General features: G+C 37.8%; 1 protein-coding gene across 1 annotated transcript in view; it reads right to left on the bottom strand.

Annotated features, from left to right (window-relative positions):
• The window catches only part of SLC2A13 (solute carrier family 2 member 13), a 146,420-nt gene that overhangs the window by 70,111 nt on the left and 60,243 nt on the right, over window positions 1–16,066 (bottom strand). Inside the window, exon 4 of the mRNA XM_071423888.1 lies at window positions 8,763–8,871. Coding sequence (XP_071279989.1) covers window positions 8,763–8,871 — 109 coding nt within the window. The remainder of the gene's footprint in view (window positions 1–8,762; window positions 8,872–16,066) is intronic.

The following is a 16,066-nucleotide window of genomic DNA, read 5'->3' on the forward strand; positions in this document are numbered from 1 at the left end:
GGCTAAGACCTAAACACTGCTCAGAGCTCTTGCACAGCTGTAGAGCCATAGTGGATGCCCAGCAGCCTGACCCAGCTGCTTTTCTTCCCATCCCTCTCTGTGACTCTCAATACCAAGTCACCACTACCTGCCCTGCATCCTGCCTGTGGAACAAAAGAGTTATTCCTTTTCTCTCAGGCCTGCTGCAGCGTTCCTTCACCAGCTGATCTTGTGTTGGCTGGTTTGGTTTTCATTAATGGATGAAACCACTGGCATCCTGCCATCAACAGATTTATGTTTCAGCCACTTCCTAGCAGATTTACTAAGGTACACCCCCTTACTAGGTGGTATTCCCTTCCCACATCAGCATTTATTGATGATTGAGAAGAAGGGAGAACATCACAGCAAGGTCCAGAGAAACTGTGTTTGGGCTCCTCCCTGGCCTGCACTGATGGAGAGGTGCAGGCAAACAAAGAGGGGATGGAAGGGATTGGCTCTGCCAAGTCACAGCTGCTGTAAATACTGCCCAGGCTTCTTGCTGAGAGCAAGTGATGAAAGGGAATTTCACATTTCTTGTTACCCACACAACCAGCATCTCAGCTGCTGACAAGAATGGATTCTGCCCAGCCTAAGGCTCTGTACTTCCATCTCCAAATCTGAGTTTGTCCTTGGTCACAGTTCCAAAGTCACTGCTATAGGTTGTGTGATAATTTTTTCACACTTAATGGACAGATTTTCACAAACAAACTAATTGTTCAGTTCAGATCTGCCATTTAACGGGGGGAAAAGTAATTAAAATTTTATAATAATTCTAATAATGATCATCATCATCATCTCCATCACCTATGTTACAGGGCTTGGAAAAATACTGTATAAGCCTGTTTATACACAAACTTGTGTCCAATGTGTACAACTTGGTGGCCATCAGATGTTTGAAGTTGGGGATTTTTTTAATATATTTTATTTTCAATGCACTCTTTTCCTTAAAAGAAACAAGCTCAGCTGTGATACCAGTACACTGCCTATGGAAAAGTGGTTGCTGAAAATGCAGAACTTTCAAAAAGCCTGAGTCAGAATTTCATTTTCCTTCTCAAGTACTGTGAGACTGATATAAGCAGTTTTCATAAACTCTCATTTAGAATTTTTTACAGTGAGTAATATAAAATTATTTTGCTGATCAACTACAATTTATTCCTCTCAAGAGTTGTTATAAGTTAATCCCATTATTCCTGTACAGCACATACAACAGAGACAGCTGGTGCAATGGGACACTCACCTCACCTAGTGTGTTTGACTAGACTAGACTTTGGTTTAGTTGTTCTTCCAAAAATACCTGCAGTCTATATTAAAAGTATCTATTTGCCACTGAAGTATTTTACATTATGAGTTTGCACACAGCACTATCTGAAACATCTTGCAATATGAACCAAGGCTAAAATGGTAAAATGAAGGGTCACTTCTCAAAAAAGTTATTGGAAGAATTTAGGAAAACCTACAAAAAAAAAATCTTATTAATTATTATCTCAAAAGCAAGTGGATGTTCAACATAGAATTTTTTTCTGTTTTATTAAACATCTCCTAATGCCTAAGAGGAAAATGCAAAAACTAAAAGAAAGATAAACTGGACAGTTTACCAGCAATGAAATACTGAAGGATGAAAACCTAACTAGGCAGCAGCCTTAATGTCATGGAGTCAGAGAAAATTACACTTGTCAATTACCAAATCTTCTCAATTATCCTGACAATTCTACAAAGTTTGTATCTGGAAAGAACATTAGTGCAATAGTGCCTCCTTTAGTCAGACTTAAAGCCCAGTTGGGTCTGAGAATACTCAAGAATAACTGAGGTGACAAGTTACTGGCCATCCAAAAATAAATGCCACATGGAAATCTGCTTGGGAGTTACTGTGGCCAATTTAAATTTAAGTCAAGAGGACAATAAAAGGTACCCTCCTTCAGTAACTGCTGTGCAACTTGGATGACATTTAGCATTGTGCCACATTGGGGTTTTGTTTTGTCTGTTGGGCTGTTCTTAATGCTACTTCCTGGATTTTGTTTTAAAATGCACAGCCAGAGAACACAACAGAAACCTATACAACCTTGAAAGTCAATGCCTGAATACAAATCACAAGAAAAATGTGAATCACCATTACTTTTTGCCAGTAGAACTTCTGTTCACAGATCTCAGTAACTTTTTTCCAATATTCAAAACAACAACCAATGCTCTAGGAAAACCTCATTGCAATGACCAGCTTATTCATTATAAATAAGTCATAGCCTGTAAATATATTCAATCATTAATTATAAATCTCTATATTGCTGCTGATGCTGAAAGAGTGAAGAAGGTTGCTACTACTTGTGCAGTAATTCACAAAATAAGGTATTTATTCAATGATCTTTAAAAAATGAAAAATTTATCTGCAGTCAGGTATGTCAGATATTGTCCAACGTTCCCTTTTCAGTATTTCATTTTGAAGAAGTTAAAAAACTGGAATTTAAAGATGAGTTTCTGAGTCCTGACTTGTCCCACCCTCTGGGGATTGAGCTGCACACTCCTGCTAAGCTGAAGTACCAGGGTGGTTCTGAGGCTGCAGCTCGCAGGTGTCAGCTCTGAAGCTGCTGCACAACAGACCTGGCAATTAAACCTGCCAGGAAATGGCCTTCCCATTAAACTCTTCTCTGGTCTCTATTCAACTCCAGAAGTATCCTGACTTCTTTCCCAGTCCCACTCCTATTTTCTTGCAGTCTCATTCACATTCAGTACAATATTTTTTCACTTTTTGTATTAATTGTTCTAATATTCTTATCTTCAAACCCTAAATTTCCACTTGTTACATAACCTCCTCTTGTCTTCTTTTGTATTTTTCTTCTATTATCCAGCTTCTTTTTCCACTCATTATTCTGAGCTTTTTTCCTTCTCCATATAGCATCTTATTCCCCTTCCTATTTCTTGCCAGCTGAAAAAAGATGATTCTTTTTATCATCCATTTTCTGGTTCTCTCATTTGCTTGCATAAATTAAAAAAGCGACACTGTTAGAGCTCAAAAGCATCTGAGGACCAAATCCAAGCAGCAATACATTTTATATGTGGATTCACTTAACTTCTAGGAGGTGCAAAGATATCTCAGAAATAAAAAAAATACTTCATTGAATAGGAATAACAGATCATATACACCTGCAAAATAGCTTAGCAGAAATGCTGAAGGCCATATGCTTTCCCTGTTGACACATTATACCACTTTCCTGCTGCAGAAAGCTTTGCTAACACAATGTGAAAAGATAATGGCAAATTACAAAATTAGCACCACATCAAACTTAGTGTTTCAACTGCAGAACAAAGTATTTTGTCTGGCTTTCATCACATCCACTTAAAGTATTGTGAGAGTAAGAATAATCAAGATGATGCAGCTGTCTCTTCAATCTTATCTCAGATTTATAGTCTTGAGGGCACAGGCAGTCTTTGGGAACAGACAAAAAGCCTCTCAAAGAGGAGCAGAGTCTCCACTGTAGGTCATACCACCTGCAAGCAATTCTGTCAAGACAATACTGAACTCCCTCCAATTATGGCTAAATTACTGCCTACTGTTCAAGAGAACTTGGGATTTTCTTCCAAAATCTTTCTTCCCCAGGGTTTGGAAGTATTTTAACTGCCACAAGGCTGCATATTACTAGAAATGTTTTCAGAAGTCCTAGTTCTGCAGGAACACGAGCACAGAGATAAAACATCCATTGATGGTTTTCATGACACAATGTGGAACAGTTCAAATCCTTTAAGTCCCCTCTTCCTCCTACCCTCCAAAAATGGAACTTCTTCAATTTTTTAATTTTTTCTTTTTTTTTTACCTCAAAATGGTCCTCTTCCCCTAGGTTTTAACTATGGGCAACTTTGGGCTTGAAAATGCCTTAACTTCACAGATTTAACCAAATTCTGAGATATATTACTATTAAAAAATTGATTTGTAATAACTACTCCCCTGGAATATAAGTTCCTTCACAAGGCCTTTCTCAGTCTCCTGCCAACCAGACTTGGGCTCCAGGCTTGAAACAATGAGCTTCTGTTTTCAAGATGAGAAAACACTAGAATGATAAGAAACTGAGAAGTTAAACCATTTCAGACCTGCTCACACCAGTGTGAGAGATGCTTGTCTAAAATGGTATGACTTTAACGGGTCAGTTAAGCTGGTGAAAGCCATGACAAAAAGGAAACATTTGTTCTGCGTCAGGCGCTGCATCAGACAGCAATGATACCCTTGTTCTTAGGGGTATGAAAAAAAGGAATCAAAGCAATAGGTCACTGAGCTTTCGTCTTTTGCTGACTAAATTTATCATGCTAGATTTTTTCCTGTGACAGTCACAACCTCCTTAGCCTATTTTTACATTTTGCTTCTCTTTTAGATCTACCTCCTCAATGCAGAGGTTGCTCCACATACTGTTCTCACCAATTCTGTAACATCCTGTTCCTGATGAGTTTCTGGTTCCTCTCGGCTGGATTTTATAAACATTCATGTGTATAACAAATGTGATGGAAATATGATATGAAACTATTTCTGTGCAAAAACTAGATCAGTTTATTACACAATAAAAAAAGGCTGAGCACAGCCTTCAACAATTCTTACAGCAATTCTTCTGGTTTTCCTCTCCCCATCCTCAAGACAACTCCAATTACACATGGACTTCATTGCTCTCACTGGCTCCACTACTGATACTCAGTTTTTAATAAGAGAATTTATACCAGATTACTGAATTATTAAGCATGGAAGCTCTAGATTTTTATTGTTATCTCCCTGTGTTTCTTGCAGGTAATTTTTGCTTTTTAGCATCTCTCCTTCTATGGGTACACTCAATGACTACTTTTAGACCTCTGCAAACTTCCTCTAACACCTGTAATTTTCGACTCAAGCTTTTCTTTTCTAAAATTGATGAATTACTCAGTAAAGCATATATTGGGCAAGTATCAAATAATTCTAAAATTGTGTTATTTTTTCATGTCCCCTTGTGATTTGATTATGGGAGTTTAAATGAGCTTTTCAGACACACCCAAATTCACTCTGAGGCCTCACTTTTCTTACAGTAAAATACAAGATGAAACAAATTATTTTATAGCAGAAAGAGCAGAAACTCTCAAGCCAGAAGATTAGAACAAGTCAGGGCCTGTCATGGATGCTGCCCTGTTAAGTTAACTGGTCAGAGGGCAACCAGAGGCCAAGTTCTCTGCCACAGAAAGCCAGGCAATGTGGTATTCACATATCTTCTGAACAGAGAGAGACATAGCTGTCCCAGGAAAATGCTGGGAAGCTGTGAGGAGCTGTAGGAAACTAAGAGAGAAGAATTCAAACAATTATTATCTCTCTTTCTGTAACTTTGTTTATAGATATGATTCTCCAGAGTGTGCTATTCATAGTTCACCAATAGTCTGAGAGAAGAGTCCTAAAAGCCAAACAGGTCTTAAGTCCACCATTGTTTCTATTAAGAACTGTAGATTTCTAATAATAAAGTGTTTTTTCATGCCTTCTGATGATGGAGTCTCTATATCACCTTTGTCTGTCCCTGATACCCCTTCAGTGATAAAGCAACTGCAAGTTGGAGTCATCAGCCTCTTCTTCTATGGCCTAAAAAGGGCCAACAAACCAACAAACAAGGATTTACAGTAGCACCAAAGGTACAATGAACATCCACTGTCAAAATACCTGTCATGTCTGTTTTTGAGAAACCACTGAAGGAAAATCCACACAATACTAGACCCTCCAACCATAACCAATGCCTGCTTTCATCCTGCAGGAGAACAGCAATCCCAGAATGACACAACTAAACATTATGAAGAGAAAACTAGTGCTTAGAGAGTTAATACAATCTGACAGTTCCTTAAGGTACCATCTAATTACGACATTAAAAGGCATTTACCAATTTTTATGTAAGCAAGCCATCAACAGACAGCTGCTTACTTGTATTTGAAAAATGTCCTTTCACAGGAGAATGTTTGTCTTGCATACCTGATAACTAAAAATTTAGTCATAATGGAATATTAAAAGAGACTGGATATTGCAAATGGCTGACAATCCAGTCCTTTAACAACAGTGCCTTCATGTGTTTATTATAAGCATTTTATTATTTTAAAGCTAAGATTCAACCACGTTTTATAGTTGTAATTCTGTCCTCCTACACATCCACAAGTAAATTAGGTCAATTCCAAACTATTTGTAAAACCTCCTACACAGAAAGCAGTTTGAGATTTTAAAACATAGTAAGTTTAAAATAAACAAAGTCAACCTACCAGTGTCATAAGCCTAGTGAACTGTCAATTTTTTGTTCTAGCCTAATAGGGTATCCCAAAGTATTATGAACCAAACTGTGAGAATGACTGTCCTTGGCCAGAGATTGCATGCATACCACATTTCATAACATTTTAATAATGTTTATTATGTAAGTTTCCCTAATTAACTTCTAAATGTATTTCTACATTTGGCATCTGTAACATCCTGTGGCAATGAGTTCCAATATGTAATTATGTGTTGCATGAAAAATTGCTTATTTTAAACCTACTGCTGGATAAGAGCTAGGAGTCACCAAAAGTGTGTTAGAAGAAATGATGAATAATCATGCTCTCCCCATCCTCTCCATAACATTAGTAGCTTTATATACCTCTTGTATTTCTTCTGACCTCATTTCTTTTCCAAGCTGCAGAGTTCTAATAATCCTGTTCAAACACAGGTATCTCTTTCCCCACACATAACCTGGTTTGCTCTTATTAAAAGACAGGACATCTGCAACTGTTTGTAATATTCCAGATGGGCCATGGATGTCATCATGATGTTTGTATAGAAAAGCAATGCAATTGCAAGCCCTCTTTTTTGAGTAGTAACAATTTAGACTGCCATGCATGTTAGTTACCCAGTTCCCTCCTTCAGGCATTATTGAATAACATTGTATAGTTAATGCATTTGCCATTCCACTAATTTGTTACCTTGCATTATCTTCCCACAACTGTTCATGTTTACAGATTTGGGGGATCTTTATATTGTGAATGCTGTATGAATATAAGCTGCTACTTTGTTGTTCAGCTGCTTTCACAGATTTATTAAAGCAGCAAAGATCTTCATATAGATCATTGTAGGAGTCTATTCCTGGTTTGTGATAACTGATCTTCTATTCTCATCCTTTTTTCTCCTATCTTAAATAGTTATTTACGTGACAGGACTTCTCACTTTCATGGCTATATGATTTCTTCAAGAAACTTTGGCTGCAGCTGTCATGGTTGTTTAAGACTGTTAATTCATGTGAGATTTACAGTTCTAACACAACCATGGACTCACATCCAAGCCAGCTATAATCTTTCTACAACAATCATGTTGACTCTTCTTTGCAGTTTTATGTTGTATGGGCACAAGTTCATTTTTCATATTTATTAGCACACATTTTATTTGATTCTATAAAGTTTTAATTAAATTTTTATAGAGACCAAAATAAAACTTTTTGGGCTGTAGCTTCTCATAAATTATGCTACATTTCCAAATTCAGTGATTATGGATGCAAATTACTTGAGACCTGTTGAGTGTACCCTGATTAATTTGTTATTTTTTATCAGCTTGCTCTAGATGTTTTCCTCTAGTACTTGAGTGTCAAGCAGACCACCTGAGACATCTTAAGTAGGCACTAGTGCAAAAAGCTTCCTGTACCTCTATAATTAACACAAATGCAAAAAGCGTCTTTGTGAGATTTGGTGCTCAACACTTCTGTTAGTGTACTCCCAATGTCTTGATCCTTTCTGGGCCTGGAGACTCTTAGGTTTCTTGCTTCTGATGTGTCTGAAAAATTTATCAAAGTTCTTTCTGTGCCTTTCTTCTGGCTTTCACACAACTTACCAGTTTTGTGTCCAAGTGTTTCCCACACTGGCTTACAATTCCTACTTTATGAAGTCTTTCTTTACCTGTTACAGATTTCCCTCCTGTGCAGTTTAATAATACTGAGTCTGGGGCATTTTTTCTTCCAGTATGACAGATGGCAGTGTTTACTCTAACATTTAATATGGTAACTCTTGATACCACTAAAAGCCTTATCCTTTAAGCTGTTTCTTTTAACAATTTCCTAACATGCATGCTCCCTTAGGCATAGTTTTCTCTTTAAAATGTTATGGCAACATATTTTGTACTCACTCTTAAAACAATATGGCAACCATATTCATTATGATTAGTCATGTAGGGCAGCCCAACAATAATTTCATCTTAAACAAGGTCTTGTACATTGCACATTTGTCAAGAGCTTCTCCTGTTATGAGCTGACAGCTTGTCAGAAAACCCAATACATCATTCTTCACTTCCACATTTACTGAGACTTCATACACATAACAAAACCATGTAAAAGCAGGAAATGTTTCTTCCCTCAGCATCCTTTAGCACTTCACAGTAACATTCCACCTCATTAACATGGTTAATCTAACCCTCACCTTACTGTGATCTATTTGCACACACATTCAAACCATAAATGTGCTTTCTTGTCCAGACATACATAGCCTTGACCATAAATCCTAACACAAAAATGCATCTGTCAGAATACAGTTTGTATTCTCATGTCTATAAAAATGGTAAGTTTACCCCTATACCAACATCCTCTTGTACCAATTTACTGTGTTGCCAAGTATGCCAACATCTGGATTTCAAACCAGCATTCCAGCTCACACTCAATTTTTCACCTTTCAGACTTTGTCCAGAAGACCATCTATAACTGCTAATGGTCTAATTGATTTTTTTTCTAACTCTTTATAAAAAGAAGCAATTGGGAAATACATACATGACGGTGTTAATCCCTGACAGTTGTTGAAACATCTGCAGACCACAACCCACAATTAAGGCTCTTCGAGTTGGAGGGTATGTTAGCATTCTGCAGATCACAGGTCCAGCTTAAAAAAAAAACAAGACAACAACAAAAGAATACGTAATAGTTCTTAAGTGATTGCTATCAAGACAATGTTGCCAGGCATAGCAGATTTGCACCTTAGTTTCAAGCAAACTTGTATTATTTCAATTATTTTTGAACAATATGATCATTTCAGTTCTGTTTTTCTGCACTGTACTACAAAGAGGATTATCAGGAAGCCCAAGCAAAAAACAACACCACTTTTGAACAGTGTCTGCTACTGGTGTGAAATGTACAGCTCTCCTTCTATCACACTGACAGATTGCACATTGGCTGCACCTGAACGTACTCCAAAGTTACCACAAAATATCACTCTTGTTTCCTTTCTAAAAGCTTCCATTTTTATTGAGAGTTTATTTCAGAAATGCCATTACTCAGGTCTAGATATTGGAGATAAAGTGTTCTCCTTAGTCCCCAAAAGACCCAATTTCCACAGAGCAGTTGCAGGTGTGGGTGCTTTGGAGGTACTGGACAGATTTATTCTGCACAGCTCGAAGGCCAGCGGAGGGAGCAGAAATTAACTACATTTATTCTATACCTTTGGTAGCAATGGCATGAGGCTGAATTTAAGATTCAATGAAGAAAAAACCCACAAAAATTTCTGGCTAACAGAGAAAGCTCTACAACTTTAAAAGTATCATATTTTAAAAAAAATACAGAAAGCTATGGGATAATAGGCAAAAATTTTAAATTCCTGACCACAGTATTTACTTGAACTTCTCCCTGCCCAGAGTAGTGCTTTTAGTGCTTTTCCACTATTAAAGTCTGGTGAAAAATTGTGTGTTTTATACATCTTCTCACAACTAGTATACTTACTCAGAACATCTAATCACAATATGAATAAGTGAAAATAGTTGCCATCAAAGAAAAATAAAGAGAGAGGTGAAGGGGATCTACATGTTTATATTTTCAGTGTTTTCTGAGCATACAGAAAATATCAGAAGTATTGATTTAGTAAAAAACTCTTTATGAGTCTGTTAGTGAAGAATAATTTACATGCAGAATTTCAGCTTCAGAAAGCTGGCAAGCTATGAATAGTTTCAAGAGTTGGACTCAAGAAGAGGGTTTAGATAACATTTTCTTCATTGAAAGATAATCAGACCTGCCTAAGAAAAACTTATTTTCATTTAAAATTATGGTATTTCTAATTCATATCTCAATTGATCATTTAACTTTGCTGCTTTAATAGCAGAATACAGCCTAACAAATTTTCTAAGCTGGTTTCCAAGTAACACTAACATTCAGACAGCACACAGTCCCACATGTCCTGCCATTTAGCCACATCATCACCTCAGAAAGTCTCCAAGTAAAACCAAGTGACAGATACAGTCAATCCATCGATCTCATAAGACATTCTCAGGCAAGAATCATGACATCACTGGGCTGACAAGGATTCCATCCTCAAAGTGGCATTTCCTCAGTGGAAAAGCACCAAAGCCAGCTGCTAGCAAGGAATAGTCCACAGCTCAAATTTCAGAAAGAAAAAATATTTACTAATACATGTACCCATGAAGTTTAACTCACAAACAACAGTCTTAAGGCTCTCAGACCCTGTGTCACACGTGAGCATGGAGTCTTGGAACTTAAAAATCTTATCTGGCAACTGATTCTGCAGCATCTCTTGGAAATCCAGGCTGCTGAATGCCTAGGGGAGATCTTTCATTCTTCATAAACTCTGTATAAGGTCCCTGAGTTCAAAATCTATCTTTATTTTCAAGGGACATTTTGGACAACCTACATCTTCAAGGCCACCATCAATGATCCTGCTCATTGAATAAGCTGGAACTCTACAGCAGGGACTGTTAGGAAAGGAGGCAGAAATGAGGAACTGATGCAAGGTTTTTAATAATTCCTGAATCACTCAGCTATTTGATAGACATTTATAAAACTTTATTCACAATACAGCATTGTGCAAAACAATTGGGAAGAAGGCACTAAAATGAATAGTGAGAAATTAAAGCAGCTGCTCTCAGACAATGGTTTGCAACTCAGAGGGAGTCGTGGACTCTCAACAAAGCTCCACCACACAAATCAGTTTGTGCATCTGAAGTGCAGCCCTGCAGAAATGCTGAGACCATATTGTGAAATTTAGACCTTTATGTCAGAACTTTACATCTAAGACCTTTAGAACATCCAGTCAAGCTAAATTCAGTAAGTACTTGAAATTTTTCAGACTTCTGAATAATTTTATCAGAAAAATGATGCTAGAAATTATCATACTCCACTCACTGTTGAAAAAGTTTTGCTCCAAACATGTACCATGGCAACCACCACATACCAATAGGCATACACAAAATTAAAGGATTTTCTTTCATAAAATTCACAGCCTTCAGGTTTACAAACCAATAAATGGAATGAAAGAAATAAGAAACTGCTAATCTCTGTATTAAAGGAGCTTTACAAACTCAACTAAAAAGCCCAAAAGACTTTGACTGTGAGGTAACTGATCTTATAACAGCAAGTGAGTGTGAAACTTTTTATTAAAACTATCTAGCTCTGAAACCAATTATACTATATTTGCATTTTCTTACCAGCACTCCTTCCATCCACATTGTTGAGTTCGTATGTTACCATGTTCTTAAAAATAAACCCCAGGCATAATATGGATTTTAAGAACAGAAAATGGGTTTACCAAAAATATGTTCAGAATTAAATACATTTTTCTTCTCAAAATAAGTCTTCTGAAAACTTAAATGGCACTTCAGTAGTTTCTGATAACCCTTAAATATGTTGTCAGTTATGAAAGCAGATTAAAATAGCACTAAACAATAAAACCATTACACCTTTAAAAAATGGAACAACCTAACTGCCCATAGAACTCAAAGGAAACAGATGATTTAAACATATGGCAGAGAAAAAAATATTTGGCAATTTTTACTAAGGACAAAATAGGTATTTGTCCCCAAAAAGTCAATGTTTTTGTTAGTGATATTTCTGCCTTAATTGTTGTTGTTTTCATCTGAGATATTTAGACATATTCCTGCATCAGAATCACTTCATTTGAACTTGAGAAAACACCAAGATGCTTGTTTTCCTTCTTCAAATCTGTGAATAAAAATGAAGTCAGAATGATGAGACCTCCTAATGCCTCGATGAATTTAATGAGAATAGATTTGGCTGGACTTTTTGTGCTGTTGTTTCTGATAATTACTTTAACTGAAGTAGAATTCTTTAACACATAATATTTACAAGGTTCAAAACATGCTACAGTAAAGGGCAGCTGGAGCTTCCTCTGTGCAAAACAACAACATGAGATAAAGAGCAATGGAAAAACAAGGATACTGCTGAAGGTGACATTACTTCAAGTGGTGATACACAAAGTGGATTGCTGGGATCCAAGCAGATATTTCATGGCATAATCTGTCCACCAAAATAGAATTCATCCTTATAAGCAAAAAGCAAAAATAGAATTGGGAACTTTAGCCTCACATCCCAAAAAAAACCTTATTAGCTTACACAGAGCCAAATGGGGAAGGAGAAGCTGTTCTTGTCAAAACATTACTTCTGAAAGTGAGTGATACTCCAAACATTGTATTTTATGACTGGTTATCTGAAACTTTTAATGGCAGCTTCCTATATTTTAGCAGTTATCTTTGTTACTAGGCATAACCCACAAGTTAGGCTTGGAAATGATGAATCACCTGGTAAGGCATTTTGATTTTCATCTGTATGAGCAAAATGGATTGTATGGCAATCATAGGAGCTTGGGTATGATCCACAGCCAACTAAAAAACGAGATGATTTTCAAAAGCAACACAACAAAAACCCTAGTTCTAAAATAAGCTTATGTAATGAAAGCTAAAAAGTAGAAAAATTTGTATTAATGAAGTCTTAATATCTGCTTCTGAAAAAAAACTGCATTCACTTCCAGGAAAAAAGAAATTATAGTATAGAGATAAAGCCTAAAAATCCCACAGCAAAGGCAGGCAGACATCTGGTGCCTGGAAACCTTATGATTCCCCATCCCTCAAATTATTAGCAGAATAACTGGACAGATTTCACAGCTAGGAATCTATGGTTAGAGACTGGGCCCTGCCAAAGTCATTTGCAGGTTCAAACATTCTTCTGCCAGCTCATCTAGGTAACAGCTTGTAGCAACAGCTTAAAACCTTATAGGGCTCCTGCCAGCATTTTGTACTCTTTGCATTTCCAAAAAAGGCAGGTTTAGCCATGCAACAACACAGCCACTCATCAGTTTAGCATCAATTAAGCTAAAGATTCAGATTAGTTTTCTGGATCTTTCTTGTTCAAATGCCCTCTCTTCCACTCAGATAAATCTTCAAGGAACTGGTCTACAGCAGAGACCAAAACAAAGAAAGTTTGGGTCTGTGATCTCAATAACAGAAGACAAACATGAGAATTATTTCTGGATTTCTCTTCCTTATAAAATAACAGCTTCCAGTCCAGCCTTCTCCACATCATCTGCAGAACCCTCCTGCAGAATCTCCCTTCACCTATGACTCCTACTCTGAAGCACTTACAGCTAGGTATTATTCCCTGTGTATGAATAATACACTAAAACAAGCACCCTTTTCCTCTCCTTGCCTATTATATGATTATTTGCTAGAAGTACCACCTTCATTAATTTTTCCTTCCTGTAAAATTTAACAAATCAAAAGAAAACAGAATTAGCGTTAAGATCAAAACTGCATTAATTATCCTGTGAAGATACAAACCAATTTTACTTAAGTACCATGCCCTTCCTCAGTATCTTAGACTGTTTCCAGTAACATTGGAAGAACCACTCCCAGCACTACAAGAAAATTCCTACCTCATACAGCTTGTTAACCTTTTGAGAAAGCTTGAGACTCTTTTCCTTTTTTTTTTTTTTACAGACAGATCCCCATCAGCCAAGAAGGATAAAGACTGTCAGCTTGCCCAACAGCTGAGTCTTAGCATTTTCCAGCTTTCCACAACTAACCATCCAATGGTGTGCATACAGACTGAAGGAAGTACTCACTGGGAACAGCCCTGCCAAGAAGAACTCAGGGGTTCTCCTGGATGAAAAGCTGAGAAGTGACCTGGTAATATGTGCACACAGACCAGAGAGCCAGAGGTGTCCTGGGCTGCATCCAGAGCAGCATGGGCAGCAGGGTGAGGGAGGGGATTCTGCCCTTCTACTCTACCCTCATGACACCCCCACCTGCAGTGCTGTGTACACAAGACAAACACTGAAGCACAGCAGGTCCAAAGCAGCATGAGGAGGGCACAAAGATGACCAGAGAGCTGGAGCACCTCTCCTACAAGGATACACTAGGAGAGATAGGGTTATTCAGCCTAGAGAAGAACAGCTCTGGGGAGATGTTATTGCAACATCTAAAAGCTTATAAAAAAGAGGGAGAGGGATTCTTTGTATGAACAGATAGTGACAGGACTAAGGAAAGGTTTTAAACTAAAAGGGGAGAGATTTAGATGAGATATTAGGAAGAAATATTTTACTGTGCGGGTGGTGAGACACTGGAATGGGGTTGGCCAGAGAAGCTGTAGATGCCCCATTCCTGCAAATGTGCAAGGCCAGGTTGGATAGGGCTTTGAGCAAACTGGTCTTATGGAAGATTCCCTGCCCATGGCAGAGGGGTTGGGACTAAATGATATTTAAAGATCCTTCCAATTCAAATCATTGTGTAGTTCTATTCTACCCAGACAGCCTAGTCAAAAAGCAAACAAAAGCTAATGAGACATAACCACCCAGATTCTAGAGAATTAGGCTGTGCAAGGAAGTTTTCTGTTATCAGGTATTGCAAAGCTCCCACACCTTCTCAGTGATTTCTCATGGGCAGCTCCTCACAGCACTGACTCCTTCCTCACAGCACAACCAGCAAACTCCAACTCTCTCCTCACCCAGCTACCCCACTCTTTTGTAGCACTCATCTTCTTATTGGACACAGCTGTAGCCTATTAAGGGCAGGCCTGTTCCTAATCTTTAGTGATTAGTACAGCTGCAACTTCTCAGGTGTGAGACTACCTTCTGCACTATTTTCTTACATTCTATCCCTCCACAGTTTTCCATGCCTAGATGAACTGGAAGGGCTTTTTTTGTTTGCTCAGGAAACCTGTATTTCAAATAAATGGTCTCTCCAAATGATCTTTTTAATCCACACATTGTGAAAAGAACCCCAAATATAGATTTTTGTTTTGACAGCAAGTTGAGTTGGTCTTTGGGAGTTCTGAAAATAAAGACATTTTCTTTTATCTGTAAAAGGAAAAATCTTTTCTTTGATACCACATTCTTTGATATAAAGCTTTGGTGATGGAAAATCTATATGACTGAGTACTTGCACAAAGGCAGCAGCAATTAATAACACCTCTGAATAGAACAAGAAGCAGTGGCAAGTAGGGAAGCAAAAAAAAGGACTGCATTTTGGCTCTGTATGACTTGTTCTCTATAGAAAACAGAATCTGCTGTAATGAAGTCCTTTAAAACTAGAGAAACCACAACAAAACAGACAACAAAGAGTGGTATTTACGTGATGCCAGAGAGAGTTGAGAGAAGTGGCCACAATAACAAACAATAATCTGCAATGGGGAAAAGAGACCCCACTGTGATACTGTCAGACCTGGAAAGTGGGAGAATGAGCAACAGGGAGGTGTTCTTGTTTCATTGACATGAAAACTGGCTGGGAGCAGAGAAAAGCAAGGATCACATTGTGATTTATTTCTGGCTGTGGAAAATACCTTAGAAATAAGGCAACAGATACTAAGGCAGAATTGTGCATACCTACAGCCTGCAAATCAGCATTTCTTTTTTAGGGTCTGCTCCAGAAGTCCTGCCTTACATAGGGAACAGTTATGTGACCCTCACTTAGAGCTGCAGAAAGCAGAGGAGGAAAGACAAGATGATGTAGGAGCATTACGCAGGCAGCAACCAAAATAAGCCAAGTGTTGTAACAGCCTGCAGAGCTTCCCACCCCCTCTCCCATCAAGTAGTGAAGTGCAGGGCAGAGCATTTAGCAATCTGGAATTAGAAGCTTTTTTACTTTCATTTTAATTGAGGAAAGAGACTTAACAAAGAACTGCAGTCAGGGGTGTGTGTTGCTGTTCTTTTTCAATTAAAAGAGCACTAAAAAAGCTGATGACTCAAGAGTTCCCTCCTAGCCAGCAGTCTATTCTCAAGCTGATCTTCCCAGCTGCTACTGTATTAACACCTATATAGATATTGTATTTCATTGTCTGGACAA

This window comes from Agelaius tricolor, unplaced genomic scaffold (assembly GCF_023055355.1).
Source record: "Agelaius tricolor isolate 1412-34295 unplaced genomic scaffold, bAgeTri1.0.p SCAF_3, whole genome shotgun sequence".
In the NCBI taxonomy this organism is placed as follows: Eukaryota; Metazoa; Chordata; class Aves; order Passeriformes; family Icteridae; genus Agelaius; species Agelaius tricolor.